General features: G+C 43.2%; 1 protein-coding gene across 1 annotated transcript in view; it reads left to right on the forward strand.

Moving 5' to 3' along the window:
- tmprss15 (transmembrane serine protease 15) overlaps nucleotides 1-19,770 on the forward strand; it is a 41,865-nt gene that overhangs the window by 20,401 nt on the left and 1,694 nt on the right. Inside the window, exons 10-25 of the mRNA XM_076889508.1 lie at nucleotides 69-218; nucleotides 313-418; nucleotides 4,239-4,383; nucleotides 4,466-4,607; nucleotides 7,880-7,969; nucleotides 8,094-8,219; nucleotides 8,330-8,470; nucleotides 9,116-9,226; nucleotides 9,536-9,659; nucleotides 9,882-9,977; nucleotides 13,645-13,694; nucleotides 13,772-13,846; nucleotides 13,925-14,069; nucleotides 14,164-14,345; nucleotides 14,423-14,515; nucleotides 19,164-19,303. Of these exons, the coding sequence (XP_076745623.1) occupies nucleotides 69-218; nucleotides 313-418; nucleotides 4,239-4,383; nucleotides 4,466-4,607; nucleotides 7,880-7,969; nucleotides 8,094-8,219; nucleotides 8,330-8,470; nucleotides 9,116-9,226; nucleotides 9,536-9,659; nucleotides 9,882-9,977; nucleotides 13,645-13,694; nucleotides 13,772-13,846; nucleotides 13,925-14,069; nucleotides 14,164-14,345; nucleotides 14,423-14,515; nucleotides 19,164-19,303 (1,916 nt within the window). The remainder of the gene's footprint in view (nucleotides 1-68; nucleotides 219-312; nucleotides 419-4,238; nucleotides 4,384-4,465; nucleotides 4,608-7,879; nucleotides 7,970-8,093; nucleotides 8,220-8,329; nucleotides 8,471-9,115; nucleotides 9,227-9,535; nucleotides 9,660-9,881; nucleotides 9,978-13,644; nucleotides 13,695-13,771; nucleotides 13,847-13,924; nucleotides 14,070-14,163; nucleotides 14,346-14,422; nucleotides 14,516-19,163; nucleotides 19,304-19,770) is intronic.

The following is a 19,770-nucleotide window of genomic DNA, read 5'->3' on the forward strand; positions in this document are numbered from 1 at the left end:
AGATGTGATAAACAGACTATTACAAGTTCTCTGAGCGTTCCCTTTACCTGATGTGTTTTTGTGTGTAGACGAGGAGAAGCTCACCTGCAACTTCGAGCAGGGCATGTGTTTCTGGAGGCAGCAGCAAGATGATAACGGGGACTGGTTTCGAATCAGAGGCCCCACTTTTCCGACTTTAACTGGCCCAAGTGTCGACCACACGCTGGGTAACAGCTCAGGTGAGTTTCACGTGGAGATCATTACTACTGAATCATCAGTCAGTATGATTTAAAGATTGACTCCAATTAATCAGTTTGTATTGAATGCCATCAGGTTTCTACATTGTCACTTCTAAGAGTCCTGGCCAATGGGAGAAGAGCTTCAGGCTCGACAGCCTTCCTCTGACTCCATCCATGCAGCCCATGTGTCTGAGCTTCTGGTAACAAAATATCATTGTTAAATTACACCACTGGGCACTCATGTGATATCATCTATTTATGTAGAATCAGCCTGCAAGGATGACAGTTCTTTAAAAGAGAACAAGTAATTCAAACGAGTTTTTTCAAATTCAAATTTTATTTGTCACACACACAACCATACACAGTATGACATGAGGTGAAATGCTTGTAGCTGTGGAATGCAATACCCGACCATTAAATGACAGTGGTTTTACAGTATTTACAATTTACAGGTTATCCAAAATTTACAGATTTAACTTAGAAATTTACAGTAAAAAAAAATGTGCAAATAGCAGAAAGAGATTATAAATTATAGGAAGTGTGCATGAAGAAAAACCAGAGTGCGTGTGGTCATGTGATGTGTGGGAGAGTCCAGTCCTACACCTGGTTCAGGGCCCGAATAGCCTGGGGGAAGAAGCTCCTCCTCATTCTCTCTGTTTTGGCCTTGAGGGAGCGGAAGCGCTTCCCAGACCTCAACAGTGAGAAGAGTCCATTGTTGGGATGGGAGAGGTCCATCATAATCTTCCTAGCTTTAGTCTTGCCCCGCAAATGCCAAACTTCAGAGAGAAAAATGCAGACTTTAAATGTGTCATCTAACTCCAGCAAACCGCTTGCAAAGGCAACCTGTTGACTACAAAGAGACCTTTTACACAACAGAAGCACATTAAAGCTTCATTTTGAAAAACTAAAAAAGCCAGGATGAACTGTAGAAAAAAAGTACAAATCTTTTTAAACCCATACAATAGCGAAAATTGGATCTGACTACTTGCCAAAAACAAGTACAAAAACCAATACTTCCACCACACACATGAAAAAAAATTCAGTGAATTGGAGGACAGGTTTTATTTTATTCTCTGCTGATAAAAAATAAAACATTAATAAAAATGACCAGAAAAATAAAATTTCAATTAAAAAATAAACACTTCTGTTAAATTATTGCAAAATGTCCATATTGTAAACAAACAAACAAAATAACTAAAGTATTTTGAACTGTCTCCAGCTTTCAGACATAACATTAATGAACCTATTGCAGAGTATCCACATTTTAAACAACAAATATCAGTGAACTATATCGGACTGTCTCCAGCTTTCAGATTGAAAAATAAACACTTCTGTTCAGAATAAAATAAATAAAAATTATGTTTCAGAATAAAATAAACACTTCTGTTAAATGATTGCAGAATATCCATCATATATCCAAACAAAATAACAGTGAACAATTTAGTGCTGTCTACAGCTTTCAGATTCACATAACATTTTTTATTGTTGTGATTTGTCTTCTCGTAAAATTGCGGCCTCTCCAAGATACGTCTCCAAGTCTACACTAGAACCTACCACAACTCTGCCCACCGATGCTGGTGCCTAATCAGCAATTTCATCAAACATGCTGTCCAGACTAGTAGTGGGCTGGTTACTGCGTGCTTTTCTTGAAGGTGGTTCATTCAGGTCATGATGTTCCTGCTTGTCTCCAGGCAACCTTAGCAGCTCAAGTTGCAGAATCTCTTTGGCATTTCCAGCAGCTATGGTGCTGGAAAAAAAACGATGTTTATATTTAAAACAGAGAAAGAAAAAAGTTAGCTGACAATAGGTTAGCATCCTATTTTTTTGCAGTCACACACAGATACATACACACTCATATTCACATATAGATAGCCAATCTGAACGCTGGAGTCTCACACAGTTAACTACACAGTCACAGATACACACAGTTGCATAGAGTCATATTCACACACAGTCACACAATTACAGTCACACACAGTCAAAGGTAAACACACAGGCACACACTCACCTGGGATCGAGTCGAGTGGCGATGCTATAGAGTGGGTTTTCCTCCACATCAGTGAGCCGCGTCCTGACAGCTGCAGCCAAGGTTCCTTTCATTGCTTTGATCCCATGGTCCTCATCAGTCTTCCTTGTTAGAAATCTGTGGAGCACTGTGACTGCTGGAGTGATGTCTGCATCTGCAGAGCTGACTTTTCGAGTTAACTCCTCGAATGGACCCAGAACAGATATCACTTTCTCCAGCAATGTCCACTGGTGAGTCATGAGCGTATCAGGGAGTCCATATTCAGACACGAATATTCCCAGAGCCCGTTTCTGCTCAATCAATGATTGTATCATATAAAACGTGCTGTTCCAGTGGGTCTGAACAGCTTGCTGGAGCCGTTTCTCAGGCTGGTTGATCTGTAATTGAATGTATTTGAGACGGGAGCTGGCCAGAGCAGAATGTTTAAAATGTCCAACTATTTTGCGGCAAACTGCCACCACATCAGCAACACTCTTCAGTGACAGAAGGCCCTCATGAACAACCAGCTGGAGAGTGTGAGCAGTACAAGGTAGGCTGGGCAGCTCACCATCACTCATGGCCTTTATCACATTTTTTGCGGTGTCCCGGAGCACTATGTGGATGGACGTCTTCAGTATATCCCACATCTGGGGCATGCTATTGAAAAGCAGCTGCGATGGTTTAGCTAGTGTGCGAGCCCCTGAACGACTTTGCATGTAGTGTGACTTGATGACGAACAAACTCCTCATCAATCCACTGCGCCGTTAAACTGAGGCGTGACATCGAGCGCACACTGCTTGTCCAAATGTCTGTAGTGAAACTTAAGGCTGAAACCTGATGCATGAGATTATGCATGTGTTTTTTTTACCTTTTCAAAACTGTGTTGGCACCATTATGCCCGTGATGTATGGGTGGCTGGGAATCTCATATTGCGTCTCGAGTATGCTGAGAAGACGGCAAAATCCTATGTTTTCCACGACTGACAGTGGCTGATCATCCAGAGCGATAAACTGAGTCAGAGCCTATGTTATTTTGAACGCCCGTGGATTTTCTCTTGACATTGTAGTGTTGATGCATGTGTGTTCTTGATAAGTCTTCACATATCTCGCGCCAAAACTTCTGAACTGGTGGACAGAACCAAAGAGCGTGGATATAATTGTCCGGTGTATTGGTTTGGCAGTGTGAGCAGTTGTTGGTAGACGTATAACCCATCTTGAGCATCCGATAACCTGTATAGTGCACTCTATGTAGTATTTTTTATTGAATTAATTGAAGACTGGGATTTCTAATTAGATGAAAGGTTTTTAGGCAAATCTGAGACCAGAAGTTTAGGTCTAAGTTAACTGATAAATCCGCTTCCCATTTTGCAATAGGAAGTGATATTGATTCATCTGTTTTAGAAAGCATTCTGTATATTTTGGATAGTAATTTGGGGGTTTTAAGAGTAAGAAATTGAACCACACTTGGTGGTGTTTGTAGTTCAACTTGACCCGGTTGAAGATAGAGCGCCTCTTGATTGCTAATAATAGGGTATCAGGTGAGTGGGTTCAGCTGAGTGGGCTGGCATTGTCATGGTCCTTTGTATTCCTATTCCGTACCCTCAGTCTTGTCTCTGTGTTTTTGGCTTCTGTCTCTGGTCAAGTTTGTGTCTCTAGGCCTGGGTCACTGTGTTCATTACTTCCTGTCTTATTTTGATAGTCTCTTGTCCAGTGTGCATTGTGTTCTGCTTTCCTTCCCCTATCTCATTAGTCTGATTTAGTTCACCTGTTTTCCCCAGCTAGGTTCTATCTTCCTAATTACCTTGTGTTTATTTAAATCAGATCAAAGGTTTGAAGAGTGATCCTCACAGTTCTACATAACATTTTTATGTATTTTTACATTTCTAAGTGTTCAACCTGTCCAAGCAATCTGTTAATTTAGTGGCAGCCTTACATGGTATTTTAAGCTGCTCTGAATTAAACTGCACAATCAGCGTACAGATGTGATCTGATTATGGTGAATAACTCTGTGGGCAGGTACCACATGTTTGGACAGGATGTTCACCAGCTCAGAGTCCGGCTGCTGATGGAATCTGATGTTACCATATTCCAGAAAGATGGTGACTATGGCGACACCTGGAACTATGGCCAGGTGACCCTTAACCTGACATCAGAGGCTATGGTCAGTGAAATCACACAGGAAGTCCACAGATCAGTCAGGTGATCAATAAGTGATTCATTGGCATGACCTCTGACCTCTGAAGGTGGCGTTTGAAGCTCTGAAGAAAGGAGGGATGTTGAATGACATTGCTCTGGATGACATCACACTGACCTCTGATGCCTGTGGGCCCGCCCCCCCTGAACCCACCAATGTACCACCTCCAACAACCACATCCCCCATACCAGGTGAGAAAAAAATCCCCCCCTCCCCATACCAAGTAGATTAGATCAGATTAGATCAAATTAGATCAGATTAGATTAGATTAGCAGAACACCGACAGAAGTTGCAGAGTTAGAATATCAAATAAAGGGGAATGAGAGAGTACGAACATTAGCATAAAACTATAGCATATATACACACACACACACATATATAAATACAGAATATATAATAAGAATAAATCAGAATACTAGTGAAATATACTCATTGATGAGATGCAGACAGCCAAAGTTTGTTGCACATTTCAACTATTGTAAGTCAAAAAACACTGCAGCTTAGTTGGTCCCGCCCCCCTCTGTCCTCCTGTTTCCCCTCCCCCGCACCTGCAGCAGGGAGTTAAATCGTTTAATGGCGTGTGTATTTATCTATCTATAGTTATGGATGATAGATAGATAGACTATTAGCTTGGTGTTCCAACATTCGAAAGAAGGGACTGCTCTCACAGCTAGAGATTGACGAGGTACAACACAAATGCTACGGCAAGGAGGAGTCAGGATGCCAGGTCAGGGGGGAGATATCATCACCCCCACCCGAGATTGGGTACTAAGCCCCAATTGCGACAAAAGAAGGATCGTTGAGTGTGAGAGGAACTGACCTGAAAGATCATGGCCAAGCTTGAAACCACGGCCCCCCCATAGCCAGTTACCAAGACTACATGAAGTGCCCTCAGAAGGTCTGCTAGATGATGTTAATGCAGCACTACGGATGATACCTACAGCCACGATTATCAACACTAACAAGCTGATCTACACCACGGCAACAGTGATCAATGAGATGCTTGGATATAAGTTGAACAGCCACATGGGGCAGCATGGAGAAGGAGGCTAGAGGCTAAGATCAAGGTAGCACAGAGGGAGGTTAGCCAACTATCGGAGCTGCAGAAAAGTGCGATGAAGAAGGTGCCTAAGAAGTACAGCAAGCTGTCCATACCTGAGGCCTTGGAAACTGCCAAGCAATGACTCACAGCCTTGGCCACCCACTTGAAGAGGTACACCAGAGAGATCGAAGGCAGGAGAATAAACCAGCTGTTCTCCACAGAACCAGCCAAGGTGTACTCTCATTTGCAGGGGAACAATATGAGAACAGCACCACCATGCTGGAGACGGAACAATACTGGAAGAGCACATGGAAGAAGGACGTAACCCATAACAGCAATGCTCCGTGGCTAGTGGATCTGAGGGCAGACCACAGCGATCTCCCTGAACAGGGTCCAGTAACCATCACAGTGGCAGATATCCAAGAAAGGGTCTCCAGTATGAAGAGTTGGACAGCACCAGGGCCAGACATGGTTCGCGCCTACTGGCTAAAGAAGCTGACTGCACTCCACGAGCACCTGGCAGCACAAATGAACCAGCTGCTAGTTGACAAGAGACACCCAGAATGGCTAACCAAAGGCCAGACAGTCCTGATCCTCAAGGACCCCAAGAAGGGATCGGTCCCCTCCAACTACCGACCAATAACCTGCCTCAGTACCACGTGGAAGCTCGTGTCATAGCGGCTAAGATGAACAGGCACATGCAGAGGGTCAGGCAAGTCCTAAGAAGTCAGCACACCTACGCCCTGCCCGTGATCAGGTACCCTGCTGAGATAATAAGTTGGCCAAAGGAGGAGATAGAAGCCACTGACATCAAGACAAGAAAGCTCCTTACCATGCATGGAGGGTTTCACCCCAAGTTCAGCACCCCGAGGCTGTACGCTAAGCGGAAGGAAGGAGGCCGGGACTGGTGAGTGTCAGCACCACGGTCCAGGATGAGACAACAAACATCCACAAATACATCAGTAAGATGGCCCCAGCCGTGCTCAGTGAATACCTCAGGCTGTAGAAACCCAAGACTGAGGAGGATGAGGAGGCGCCTTCATGGAAGGACAGGCCCCTGCATAGTATGTACCACCAGCAGATAGAGGAGGTGGCTGATATCCAGAAATTCTAAAAGTGACTGGACAAAGTCGGACTGAAAGACAGCACAGAGGCACCAATCATGGCAGCACAAGAACAAGCTCTGAGCACAAGATCCATAGAGGCTGGGGTCTATCACACCAGGCAAAACCCCAGGTGCAGGCTGTGTAAAGATGCCCCTGAGGCAATCCAGCACATAACAGCAGGGTGTAAGATGCTAGCAGGCGGGGCATACATGGAACGCCATAACCAAGTGGCCGGCATAGTGTACAGGAACATCTATGCCGAATATGGTCTGGAGGTCCAGAAGACGCCCCCAAGGGTGGTGGAGAATGACCGAGCTAAGATCCTGTGGGACTTCCAGATACAGGCGGACAAAATGGTGATGGCTAACCAACCGGACATAGTGGTGGTAGACATGCAGAGGAAGACATCCCAAGTGATAGATGTAGCTATACCAAATTTTAGCAACGTCACGAAAAAGGAACACCAGAAGCTGGAGAAGTACCAAGGGCTCAGAGAAGAGCTCGAGAAGATGTGGAGGGTGAAGGTAACAGTGGTCCCAGTGGTTATCAGACCATTCAGTGATCCCCAAACTGGGCGAGTGGCTCCAACAGATCCCAGAAACAACATCAGAGATCTCTGTCCTAGGAACAGGTAAGATACTGCAGGACCCTGAAGCTCTCAGGCCTCTGGTAGAGTACCAGAATTTTTTTTTGATATACAGTCACCTCAAGTTCCTTGAGATAATGCCAAAGAGTGTGCAAAGCAGTAATCAAAGCAAAGGGTGGCTATTTGGAGGAATCTAAAACATAAAACATGTTTGGAGTTACTTCATACTTTTGTTTACTACATAATTCCATATGTGTTCATTCATAGTTTTAATGCCTTCAGTGAGAATCTACAATGTAGACAGTCATGAAAATAAAGAAAAACTATTAAATGAGAAGGTGTGTCCAAACAAGTTATCCCAGCAGAGGAAAACAAAAAGCCCCCGCAGCGCTGCATGCAGAGCTTGCAGTGAGAAACAAACCCCACCCGCATACCAGCTGAGAACCCCCACCACAGACTAGGTGAGAAATAACCATACTTCCATACAGATAAGATATAGCAGGTAAACTGAATCTTTTGTCTGATAATTTAATGATGTCAGCAATTGTCCTTTGTACCAGTCAATTCAATTCAATTTTATTTATACAGCACAAAATCATAACAGTCACCTCAAGGCGCTTTATATTGTAAGGTAGACCCTATAGTAATACACACAGAGAAAAAACCAACAATCAAATGACACACCTGTGATGCTGATACTCTGCTACCTCTGTTCTCTGATCGGTCCAGCTGACTGTGGAGGCCCGTTTGACCTCTGGGAGCCAAACTCTACATTCAACACACCAAACTACCCAGAATCCTATGGGAATGGGGCAGAGTGTGAGTAAACCTGTCTGCTTTTAGCCTACCTGTATTTACACATGATCACTGGTTTCACTTGAGAACGTGTGACGTTTTTACCTGGCAGCAGGTTGTAATTACTCATAATGCTGTTCTGTTGCAGGTCTGTGGACTCTGCATGCTGGGGAAGGTCACAATATTCAGCTCCACTTCCTGGACTTTGACATTGAAGCATCCAGTGATATGGTGGAAGTCCGGGATGGGGCGGGGCCTAACTCCACCTTACTGGGTGAGGTTGTGTTTACCCACAATCCTCTGCAGCTTTATCCTCACCAGAAGACGTCCAAGTGAATTTTACGCTGACCCAAGTGATAACTTCTCTCTTTTTGTCTTACCCAGCTGTCCTCACAGGAAATGGCCCCACCCATGACTTCTTCTCAACAGCCAATCAAGTTACAGTGTGGTTCTATACAGACAGTTCAGTTTCTGGGAAAGGATTCAGAGCCAACTTCACCTCTGGGGTCAACCTGGGGTCACCAGGTGAGCTCATCACACGTGAAGAGACAGCAAAGATGTCATGGTCCTGGGTCGGTGACCCAGCGCTTTAAGTTTATTATTATCATTTTCTAGTTTATTATTATGATGATTATTATTGTTTGAGTTCTCTTTGGTCTGCCTCTAAGTCTGCGTCTGTATCTCTGTCTATGGCGTCACCCCATCTGTTTGCGAATCTGTCTGTTCAGTTCAGCGTCTTGTCTGGTTCCCTGTGTCTGAGTTTCCTGTTTTATTGTGAAGGTCTGTGTCTTATGTGAGTGTGCTCAGTTTACTATTCCCCTGTCTCGTCAGCTGTGATTTCTCCCAGGTGTGTTCCCCTCCTCTGCCTCATCCCTTGATTACTGCCGTATGTATATTAGCCCTGTGTTACCTTTGTTCTCTGTCGCATCGTTAATGTCTACTCACCTTCATTCTGTACTCTGTTTTCCGTCCGTGTGTATCTGCCTGTTAGTTTGTATTTTCCCAGTTTAGTTGGTCCGCTGTTTACCTGCTAATAAAGCGGTTATTTTGAGTTCTACTTCGCCTCACTGAAACCTGCATTTTGGGTCCTTCTCTCCTTGCCTGCCGGTACGTAAACATGACAAAAGATGTACTGATTGATTACTGACAGCTCATGTGACGTTTGAACAGCTCCGTGTGCTGATGGTCAGTTCCAGTGTCAGACAGGAAGTTGCATCCATGGTAACAATCAGTGCGATGGTGTGGTCGACTGTCCCGACAGCTCTGATGAAGCCAAATGTGGTAAGTCACTCATAATCAATACTGATAATAAATACACAGTATCAGGTCATTTTGATTTCATGCTGCCCCCAAAGTGTGTGAATCAAAACAGAATCTAATCATCTGTAAATATTTTATATAATTTAATGTCGGTAGGAGTTTTTTGTGTTTGTGGGTTGGTGTTGGTGGGTGTTGGTGGATGAGCTCATCGAGCAGATGTTCACTAAAGACAGTGACAAGGAAGTTCTCTAACATCTTAAATTAGTCACGTGACCCCAGTTTGTCCACAGCACCTGTTCTGCTTCAGGTTTTAAGAAATTTGTCTATCAGTTATGTTGCAGGTAAATGGTTCCAGTCGGCTTCAGGTTCAAATTGTCTCTTCTCTGTTCACGGTGTGCACTGACACCTGGAGCTCTCAACTGTCTAACTTCACCTGTCAGTACCTCGGATACAGGTAACTACTTCTCTCTGGAAACTTGAGGACTTTAGTCAAACTGTTTGAGTGTTAAACAGTTTGATTTTTAAATACAGAAATCCTGGAAACTTTGAAGAACAGCTAATTTTTTCTTACATCTGTCTGTCAGGTGAGCCTGATTGTTCCAGCTGGACTGTAGGTTCCAACAGAAACAGGAAATGTTGAAGAGGCCCGTAGACTCAGATCTGGTATTTGTTGCAGGTCCGGGAAGGCCTCGTTCCTGCCGGCTCGGCCACAAGACTCGCCGTTTGCTCTCATCACAATCAGCAATGATGGGACACTGAAAACCAACATCAGGTACCAGAACCAAACCAGAACTAGGGCGCCTTTCAGAAACCCAAGGTTACCTTACAAAAGAAAAACTAAAAAGGAAAATAGTTATTAAAATACATAAAATAAGTTAAAATTGCTTGACAACAGACAAAATCAGCACTAAAGCGAATAAGCAGGCTTGAACACATGTGTTTTGAGCTGTAGATAAGGGAAGAGAGTCTGCATTTCTTGAGGCTGGTGGAAGAGAGTTCTAGAGCTGGGGAGCTGAACCGAAGGCTCTGTTCCCCATCGTGGTAAGACAAGCAGCAGGAACCACAAGATGAATAGGAGGTGAGGATCTGAGAGGGCGGGAAACAGTGGTGATATGAAGCAGATCACACAGATAGGAAGGACAAGCTTTGGATACACTTATAAATAATAAATAAATAATAAATAAATAAATTTTTATTTATATAGCACCTTTCTAGACAGAATCACAAAGTGTTGCACATAAGATAACAAATATATCAAAAGGTAAAACACTCAATATAAAGCAGGCAGAAATTTAACCAAAAACTGTTAAAAAGGTGAGTTTTTAGTTGTTTTTTAAAAAAAACTACAGAGTCCACAGTTATTAATGTATGAGGGAGAAAGTTCCAGAGTCTTGAGGCCACAGTGGCAGAAGCTCTATCACCCATATGTCTGTGAAGGTTCTCAGTCATCCAGGTCATCGTAGTCTAAGGAGCTTGGAAAGAAAAGCGTCTGGACTTCTTTGAGTTGCTTGAAGACGTTTCACCTCTCATCCGAGAAGCTTCTTCAGTTCTAAGGTCAAATAGTCGAGAGTCCCAGATTTAAACCTAGTGGGAGTTTCCCCCCCACAGAGGGACAAAAGGACCCCCTGATGAGAGCCAAGGTGTGAAAATGGGTGTGGGTCACAATCAGCCATATCACCCTTAGTTCTCATCTTAGTCTGTTTTATAGCAAGTAAGCCCTGATCAGATGACCTCAGGGACCTGCTAGGGACATCGGGCTGTAGCAGATCAGAGATGTAGGCTGGTGCCAGTCCATGCAAGGCTCTAAATGTCAAGACCAGGATCTTAAAATGTACTCTAAATTTAACAGGAAGCCAGTGTAGCTGAAATAGCAATGGTGTCACATGTGAATACTTGGAGGATTTTGTCAGGAGCCTAGCTGCAGCGTTTTGCACAACCTGCAGACGATCCAGAGAACCTTTGCTTAGACACATTAACAAAGAGTTACAATAATCCAAGCATGAGGAAATAAATGCATGTATAGCTATCTCCAGTTCAGGGCAAGTTAAAATAGGGCTTAACTTAGCCACATTTCTTAAGTGATAAAAACAAACCAGAGATTTCACATGCCCATCCAATGTGAGAGTCGAGTCAAAAGTGACACCTAAATTCCTGATAGAGGATTTAACATACACTGAGAGAGGACCAAGGGCTTTCACTATCTGGGATAAAAATCTGTCCGGAGCGCATATGAGGACTTCAGTTTTCCCCTCAGTGAATTGGAGGAAATTTGCAGCCATCCAACGTTTGATGGAATCTAAGCAATCATTCAGAAGCTGAAGCTTAGATAAATCCTGGGGCTTAAAAGAGATGTACAACTGAATATCATCAGCATAACAGTGATAAGACATGTCCTCAAAAGAGCCCATTATGTGCTGGAGGGGGAGAAGATATATTAAAAACAATAAAGGCCTCAAAACCGAACCCTGAGGGACACCATAAGTAAGGGAGGTAGAGGATGACCTAAAACCGGAGACCACCACAGAAAAAGATCGGTCACGTAGATATGAGGAGAACCACTCCAAGGCAGTACCCTATACACCAACCCAGTGTTTAAGCCTTTCGAGGAGAATGTGATGGTCAACATTGTCAAAAGCCGATGTGAGGTCCAACATTAGGAGGACCAAGTATTTTCCTGCATCATTACTCATCAAAATGTCACTACAGACCCAAAGAAGAGCTGTTTCTGTGGAGTGAGCTCATGGAAAGCCGGACTGAAACTTATCAAAAATGCTATGTTTGTCCAGAGCCGCTATAAGTTTCTTAGCCACAACCTTTTCTAGAAGCTTAGTGATTAACGGTACTTTGGAGATTGGTCTGTAGCTGCTCCAAACAGAGGGGTCTAGCTGAGGTCTTTTTTAAAGCAGGAGAATAGCAGCATTTTTTTAAAATAAACTGGAACTATACCAGACGCCAGTAAAGAGTTGATTAGAGTGAGCACAGATGGACCAATAACCAGAAGACATTTTTGAATAATGATGCAGGTACAGTGTCAAGAGGACAAGAGGATGCTTCCACTGAATTCACTAGTTTTACCAGCTCAGGTAGTGAAACAGGAGAGAAAGTATCCAAGATGACGGGCCAAGATGGGGTGGAGATTGAGATAACAGGTGCTGAATGACAAGAAGTTATTCCTATGTTATTAATCTTTGCAAGCAGAAAATAAAGAAAATGTTCAGTCTTCATTAGATGAAATAGGAGCCACAGGTAGAGCAGGAGTAACAATGTCACTAATGGTGTTAAAAAGCACCTTAGGATTACCTCTGCTCTTTGTAACCAAATGTAAGAAATAGGCAGCCCTCGCATCTCTGATAGCATTATTAAAAGAAGCTAAAAGGTCCTTTAGGTAGAGGAGATGAACATTTAGGTGAGTTTTCCTAAATGTATGTGAGAAGTAAGATTTTAAAGTTTATCCTGGCTTCTATGGATAACCAGTGAAGCTGCTGAAGAATTGGGGTAATAGACCTGAGCTGCACAATTTTGAAGAAGTTGAAGTTTATGAAGGGATTTATTAGGGAGACCAAATAAGAGGGAACAACAGTAATCAGTCCAGGAAGTACTAAGACTATGGACGAGGATGGCAGCAGTATGGGGAGGAAGGAAGGGACGGAGTCAGTTAATATTATGTAAGTGGAAGTATTTTCAGTGTTAATGGAAAAACTGTGGGATTTGGTTAAGATAGAGGCTGTGCCAACAAGTAAAACCTGTTTTATTACTGTTGGGTTTAGGAAAATGGGAGGAGAACAATGATCTAATCTCAATAAGACAGTTTGAGAGGGAGGTAGGTGGGAGGGATGAATCGGGTTTAGAAGAAATGTAGATCTGGGTGTCATCAGCATAACAATGAAAATTGATATTATATTTTTGGAATATATGACCAAGAGGGAGCATGTAGATGATGAATAAAAGAGGCCCTAATACTGAACCCTGTGGCACACCAGCAGAGACAGGACAGAGACATGAAGAGTGTAATTTCAATTGGATAAACTGAGTGCGGTCTGAGAGATATGAGGCAAACCAGGCAAGGGGGGTATGACTAATGCTAATGGATGCTAACCGGTTCAGCAGGATATTGTGAGAAATGGTATCAAACGCCGCACTAAGACCAGGAAAAATGAGGATGGATAGGAGATCAGAATCAGCTGCCATCAGAAGGTCATAGGTAATCCTTAACAAAGCAGTTTCTGTGCTATGATTGGGGTGGAAACCAGACTGAAATTGTTCATAGAGATTATGGTCATTGAGGTGTAACTGAAGCTGGGGGGGCGACAACTTTTTCAAGAAATATGATGTACAGGACTCTGCCACTTTTCCCTAACCTTTGACCTCACAAAACATGCTCTTGGGTCAGGTCTTTTTCATGACCTTCTTTGTGGATGTTAATGCTTGTTGTGTTACAGTGAAACTTGCCACAGAGAGGAAGTGATGTCACTGGCCTGTAATAACCAGCGTGAGTACTCTCAGAAATGCAGACATGTTTCAGGCTCAGTGAATTTATGTTTATGTATGAAATGAAACGTGTTTCAGCGTGTGGAGTCCGTCAGGTCACAAATGTCTCAAGGGAGGCAGACCAATCAGAGCACAGGACACCTGGTGATGAAGGTGAGAGTATGAATGACTTGAACCCATGATCCTGATCGTGTTTCAGCCTGACTGTAGTCACATTGTTCTAACTGTCAGGTGCTGGCCGAGTGGTGGGCGGGGTTAATGCTGAGGAGGGTGCATGGCCGTGGATAGTGTCTCTTCAGTGGAAGGGACGTCATGCCTGTGGAGCCTCAGTGATTGGCAGTGACTGGCTGCTGACTGCGGCTCACTGCGTTTATGGGTGAGAGGCTCACAGCTGCTGCCTGCATGGGGCGCTAACAAGTGTTAATGTTGATGTTGGACATGAAGACATAGGTGCACGTCTGTCTCTGCAGGAAGAACGTTGACCTCCAATCATGGTCGGCGGTTCTCGGTCTTCACGCTCAGAATGATCAAACCTCAGAGGCTGTTCAGACCCGACAAGTCGATCGCATCATCTTCAATGAGCAGTACAACAGACGGACCAAACAGGCCGACATCGCCATGATGCATCTACAGCAGCCAATCAACTTCACCCGTCAGTAACGGCACAAAAACACAGGTATGGGTGGAGGCAGGCTGCAGGGCGCTGATAAATGTGCGTGTGTGTTTCAGAGTGGGTCCAGCCAGTGTGTTTACCACCTGAAGGTCAGAATTTCACAGCAGGAAGAAAATGTTTCATCGCTGGCTGGGGCCGAAACACTGACGGTAACCAAGCACCAGGTTGCACAACCTTTGACCTCCACAGTCTCGTCCTGTACAGGTCCACCTGTTCTCTATCATAAAGTTCATTACCAATGAACTTCTTCATAACACCTGTACAGGGGGAGGATGCTTTTATAACTTGCGTATTTAAATTAAATTAAGGCTTATTATTATGATTACCTTTTTGGGTGGCGCTGTTACTTGGTTTCTCGCTCTCTGCGGTAGAGTATCACTTCCTGTTTCTGTTCCAACCAGTGACTGTATAAAAGTCATTGGTTTTATACAGTCATTGGTTCCAACACACAGTGGTGTTTTTGTGTAGCTTGTCTGTGTAGCAATTTAATTAAAAACTTATAGATAAATTATTTCATAGTATAATCTTCACGTGCTTCATCCGAAGCACACTCTCTGTGTACTCACTCCCTAATTTATAGCCAAAGTATTCACTCACTGTGTCTTTACTGATTCTCTATCTTAGCTTAGCTCGTAGCCGACTCGCTAGCAGCATGGCCTCTTCACCTGTCCCTCCTGCACTTTCCTGCTCATTGTGTCAGTTACACCTCGGCCTCCTTTGGCAGTAATGATACCTGTAACAAATGTAGCATATTTGCAACTCTGGAGGCCAGGATTACTGAATTGGAGACTCGGCTTCGCACCCTTCATTCACCCGTAGCTAGCCCCTGTAGCTGATGCAGCCGAAGGTAGCGTACTGACTCTGGTAATTGGTCATTCTGTTCTCAGACATGTGAAGCTAGAGACACCGGCAACCATAGTCAATCGTCCTCCAGGGGCCAGAGCAGGCGACATTGAGGGAAATTTAAAACTGCTGGCTAAGGGTAAACGTAAATTCAGTAACATTATAATTCTTATAATTCTTTGCTAAAATAATGTAGTTTTGTTATGATACTGGATTGGGATGTACAATGCTTCCACATCTGCAGCACAAACTCTAAACAAACGCTTTATTCAGGTTAATTGTAAATTCTGTCTCTGCTTGGAAGATAGTATTTTGAATTACATATTCTCCAATATTCTCCCTACAGATAATATTTAATAGGAATGAATGAAACAGAACTGTACTGGTTATTATAACAAGATGTAATTCCGACAATTCAAAATAGATCCAATCAGGATTAGGGAACAATCAAGAGAAATATATTTCCTAAAAAAAAGAAGAAAAACAATTGAAAGGTACAAAATACAGAACAAGTTGCAAAGTGCTTGAAAGTAGTGCAAAAGGACTTGCCCTAACCACTTAGTGGCCTGAGTGATGAGAGTTACTCAGACCATGGCTCAGATTGGTGGGCAGGTGGGCAGGAGAAGGTGTGGGGAATAGTGTTTGTTAACAGTCCAAATGGCTCAGGGGAAGAAGCTGTTAGTGAGTCTGGAGGGACATGCGCTGATTGACCTGAGGCACCAACCAGCAGGTCAAACAGGTGGTGGGCGGAGTGAAAGGGGTCACCTGTGAACTAAGTGTTATTATAGGAGATAGAGTTTTTCCTTTCCAGTCACCTTTCTCACTCACTATGTGTTAACAGACCTCTCTGCATTGAATCATATCTGTTATTAACCTCTGTCTCTCTTCCACAGCATGTCTTTATCCTGTCTTCCTTCTCTCACCCCAACCAATCACAGCAGATGGCCCCGCCCTTCCCTGAGCCTGGTTCTGCTGGAGGTTTCTTCCTGTTAAAAGGGAGTTTTTCCTTCCCACTGTCGCCAAAGTGCTGCTCATAGGCGGTCATATGATTGTTGGGTCTGTACCTATGAAGCGCCTTGAGGCGACTTTTGTTGTGATTTGGCGCTATATAAATAAAATTGAATTGAATTGAATAAGGAATAGTCTTATAGTATGGTAAAGGCAGGTTGATACAGCAAAATGGTGCTAGCATTAACACAAGCAAAAAGGAGCTGGAGTGGTTTAACCTGCAGCAGCTAAGACTGAAGCAATGGATGTTGCTGCTGAGCAAGTGATATCATGCTCACCTACAGTCTTATAACTAAGTTAGCAGCTGATAAGTTAGCACATATCAAATTCGGTTCTTTGATATTCTTTTACTGACAGAGAAAGACTCCGACTCAGTGTGGTCAAAAATAATTATTATTTTATTCAAGCATTACTTTCTGCTGGACCCTTCAGTGTTTTAGGTCAGTCCTGCTGTCTGTTTGTTGCCTGCTGTTAATTCTTCAAGTTCACGGTGTTGCTCTGTCTGTCTTCAGGAAGAGATTGACCATCCTTTAAGCTTCTTCTCAGGATAAGGACAGGATGAGCGGTGAAGCTGTGAAATTTCAGCCAAAGCCTGGACTGTTTGTCGTCCCAATTAAGTTAAACTATGATTTTGTTCTGGCCGCTGTACTGTTCCACGAGGCTGAGCCAAGTCCATGGGCACCTGTATTAACACACTAAGACATTTATTTAATATAATTTCCTTTCATTTCTCTAATTCTTCTATCTAGATTTTAAGACATCTTTCTCTCTCTCACGTTGCACACACATCAGGCAATTTCCTGCACACTGCCTACAAACATTTCACTTCCTGTCACAGACACACACACTCTCCCAGTGCTTCTGTGCTTCTTACAGACACACACACACTTCACTGCATTTTCATCAATTTCTACAGCCTAATCGAACTCTTGTTTTATGTTCACACTCTATATACTGTACCCTCTGTAATTCTACTCATTTTTATATAAAAAGAATGCACCCTCAGCCACACACGCAAGCTGAACAGCTTCACACATATATATACTAAGCTCTTTACATTTGCAAGCATTAACCAAGAGAAATCCTTCGCATCAAAGTCCTCAGCATAATTAGCAGAATTCCTTTAGCACAAATCTTCAGCACAATTAACAGTTTGTCAACACACGTCAACATTCTCTTAGCGCAGCTCTGCAGCACAATTCACACAATCCTTTCAGCAGCATTTTAGCACACTTCACTCAACTCATTTAACAAATCTTCTCACACACACGCCACACCCTTTTCTATCACACTTTCAAAACAACATGCACTTCTGACCATTCATCCAAAGAACAATTTTACACTTCCCTCATATATTCACACGTTTATAAAGACACCAAATGCCAAGATACATTATTTCCATTTCCATAACACACTTTACATCATCTTCCCTGGTACCAGTTTTCCTACACAATTTCGACAACTTTAAAAGCCTATACGCCCAGGTCTCACCTTGCTGATCAATTAACCCGTTTCTGTCAGATTTCTAAGTCCTATATTAATTTAAAAGCGTTTCCCGCAGCTTGACCGGAAGCTTTACTTTCTCGGCTCTCTTCGCTTCACCCGCCACTCTACATTGAGGTGGTCACGCCTGAGGCCCGGCCTCTTCACTCAAACAATGCACAGAAAGTGGTCCCTGACCACTGGCCGTTAACCAAAGTCCCAAGTCTTGGCAGTGGCTAACTGAGATGACCTGACGCTGCGGGACCTTGCCCTGCATCCAAAACAAGGGGGGGGGGGTTCTCACCCCTGAACTTGTGTGCACTCTTAGGAGTCCCACTCCAGTCCTGAAATTAATTTAACTGGGACTCTAACCACCAGTTTACTGATGTCCAGGCCTAGCCTTCTGACCAAAAGGGACCAACCCTGAAACAAATGCTCAATTCCCTACTCTAATCTGTTTTTCTTGGCTGACACAACACAATTCACATTACACACAACCCATCAACTTTAAAATTTACCCCAACATTAACAGCAATAAATTTTCATTAGATATTTCCCCAGACTTTACTTTTATTGTCACAAATTACCCCAAAATCACCATGGACATTTACCAGAAATCTACTGAAACAATTTTATAATTTAGTTTAATTTCACCACTACCGAGCCAATTTAATGGTGAAGATCATTAACTCGGCGAACAGATAATTTAGAATTCATCCAATACGCACACTTTGCTTTTTTTTAAAACAAATATTAATTAATTAAAATATTAATTACATTACCTACCTTTAAATTTGGACCGGTCCTCTGTTCGCCTCATTTCACGATCCCACCTTGGACCAAATTTGTCCTCTCTGCCATAAAAGAATCCAGGTTCACAGCACCAATTATCAAATTCGGTTCTTTGATATTCTTTTACTGACAGAGAAAGACTCCGACTCAGTGTGGTCAAAAATAATTATTATTTTATTCAAGCATTACTTTCCGGAAAGGGATGAGCACAGGCCAAATCCTGAGCAAATCTATAGCATTACAAGCCAAATGCGTATAATATAGTTCTGTTATACGTCACACATAGTCACACATAGTTTCGATCAAAACAACTCCTGCTCTGCACTCTACCTAGTTTCACTTCCTGTACTCTGCAGGCCTGCACAAAGCGTGCAGAGTTTCCTGTCTTACACAGTACTCTGTGACCTTTACCACACATTATAACTCAAAGTGCCGTTTCTTCTATACTGTGCTCTATAAAACAATATAAACAGAAAATAAGCACTAAGAATATATATTTATTCCGTAACACACGCTACCCTCTTGTACAAATATGTCCGCTCTCTGAAGCAAAAAAACCCCAAAATGTTGGGGCTGTTGCACTTTGAAAACCACTGGATGACACCACTGCAGTCATCTTTATTGTAGAGTCCATGTTAGCAGTCACTCTCACTTCCTATCTCTCTCTCTCAGGTTCTCTCCCCAATGTTCTCCAGGAAGCCGAGATTCCACTGGTGGATCAGGATCTGTGTCAACAGCAGCTACCCGAGTACACCATCACCTCCAGCATGCTCTGTGCCGGATACCAAGAGGGAGGGGTCGACTCCTGTCAGGTAACCTCTCACCTGGACTCCAAACATCCACCATAACACAGACAGGGTAATGCTAACGTTTGGGCACCAAAAGATCAGAGCTTAAAGTCTTAGGCCTAAAGCTTCAGCTTATTCAAAACTAGGAACGTTCTAGATCCTCTGACTCCAACAACAGCACAAACATTCAACTCAGTGTCGCAGAGTAGGAGAAACTGTAAAAACTTTAAAAAGAGTTTTCATCACCTCAGTAGACAGGTGGAGACAGAGAATAAGGTGGAGGGCTGTTAGACAGGTGAGAAGAACCTCTGAGGTGAACCAGCTAAAAGAATGAAGGTTTTACCCTCAGAGGTCCTGAACTAAACATCATCAATTTAATCAGTGATCAGAACTCAGAGCCTTTATCAGGAAGAACCAACCGGAGCCCTCCAAACAGACCCTGAATAACTCTCAGCTCACTGACGAAAACTTACTGACAGAGGAGAAGGTGT

Source organism: Maylandia zebra, linkage group LG10 (genome assembly GCF_041146795.1).
Source record: "Maylandia zebra isolate NMK-2024a linkage group LG10, Mzebra_GT3a, whole genome shotgun sequence".
In the NCBI taxonomy this organism is placed as follows: Eukaryota; Metazoa; Chordata; class Actinopteri; order Cichliformes; family Cichlidae; genus Maylandia; species Maylandia zebra.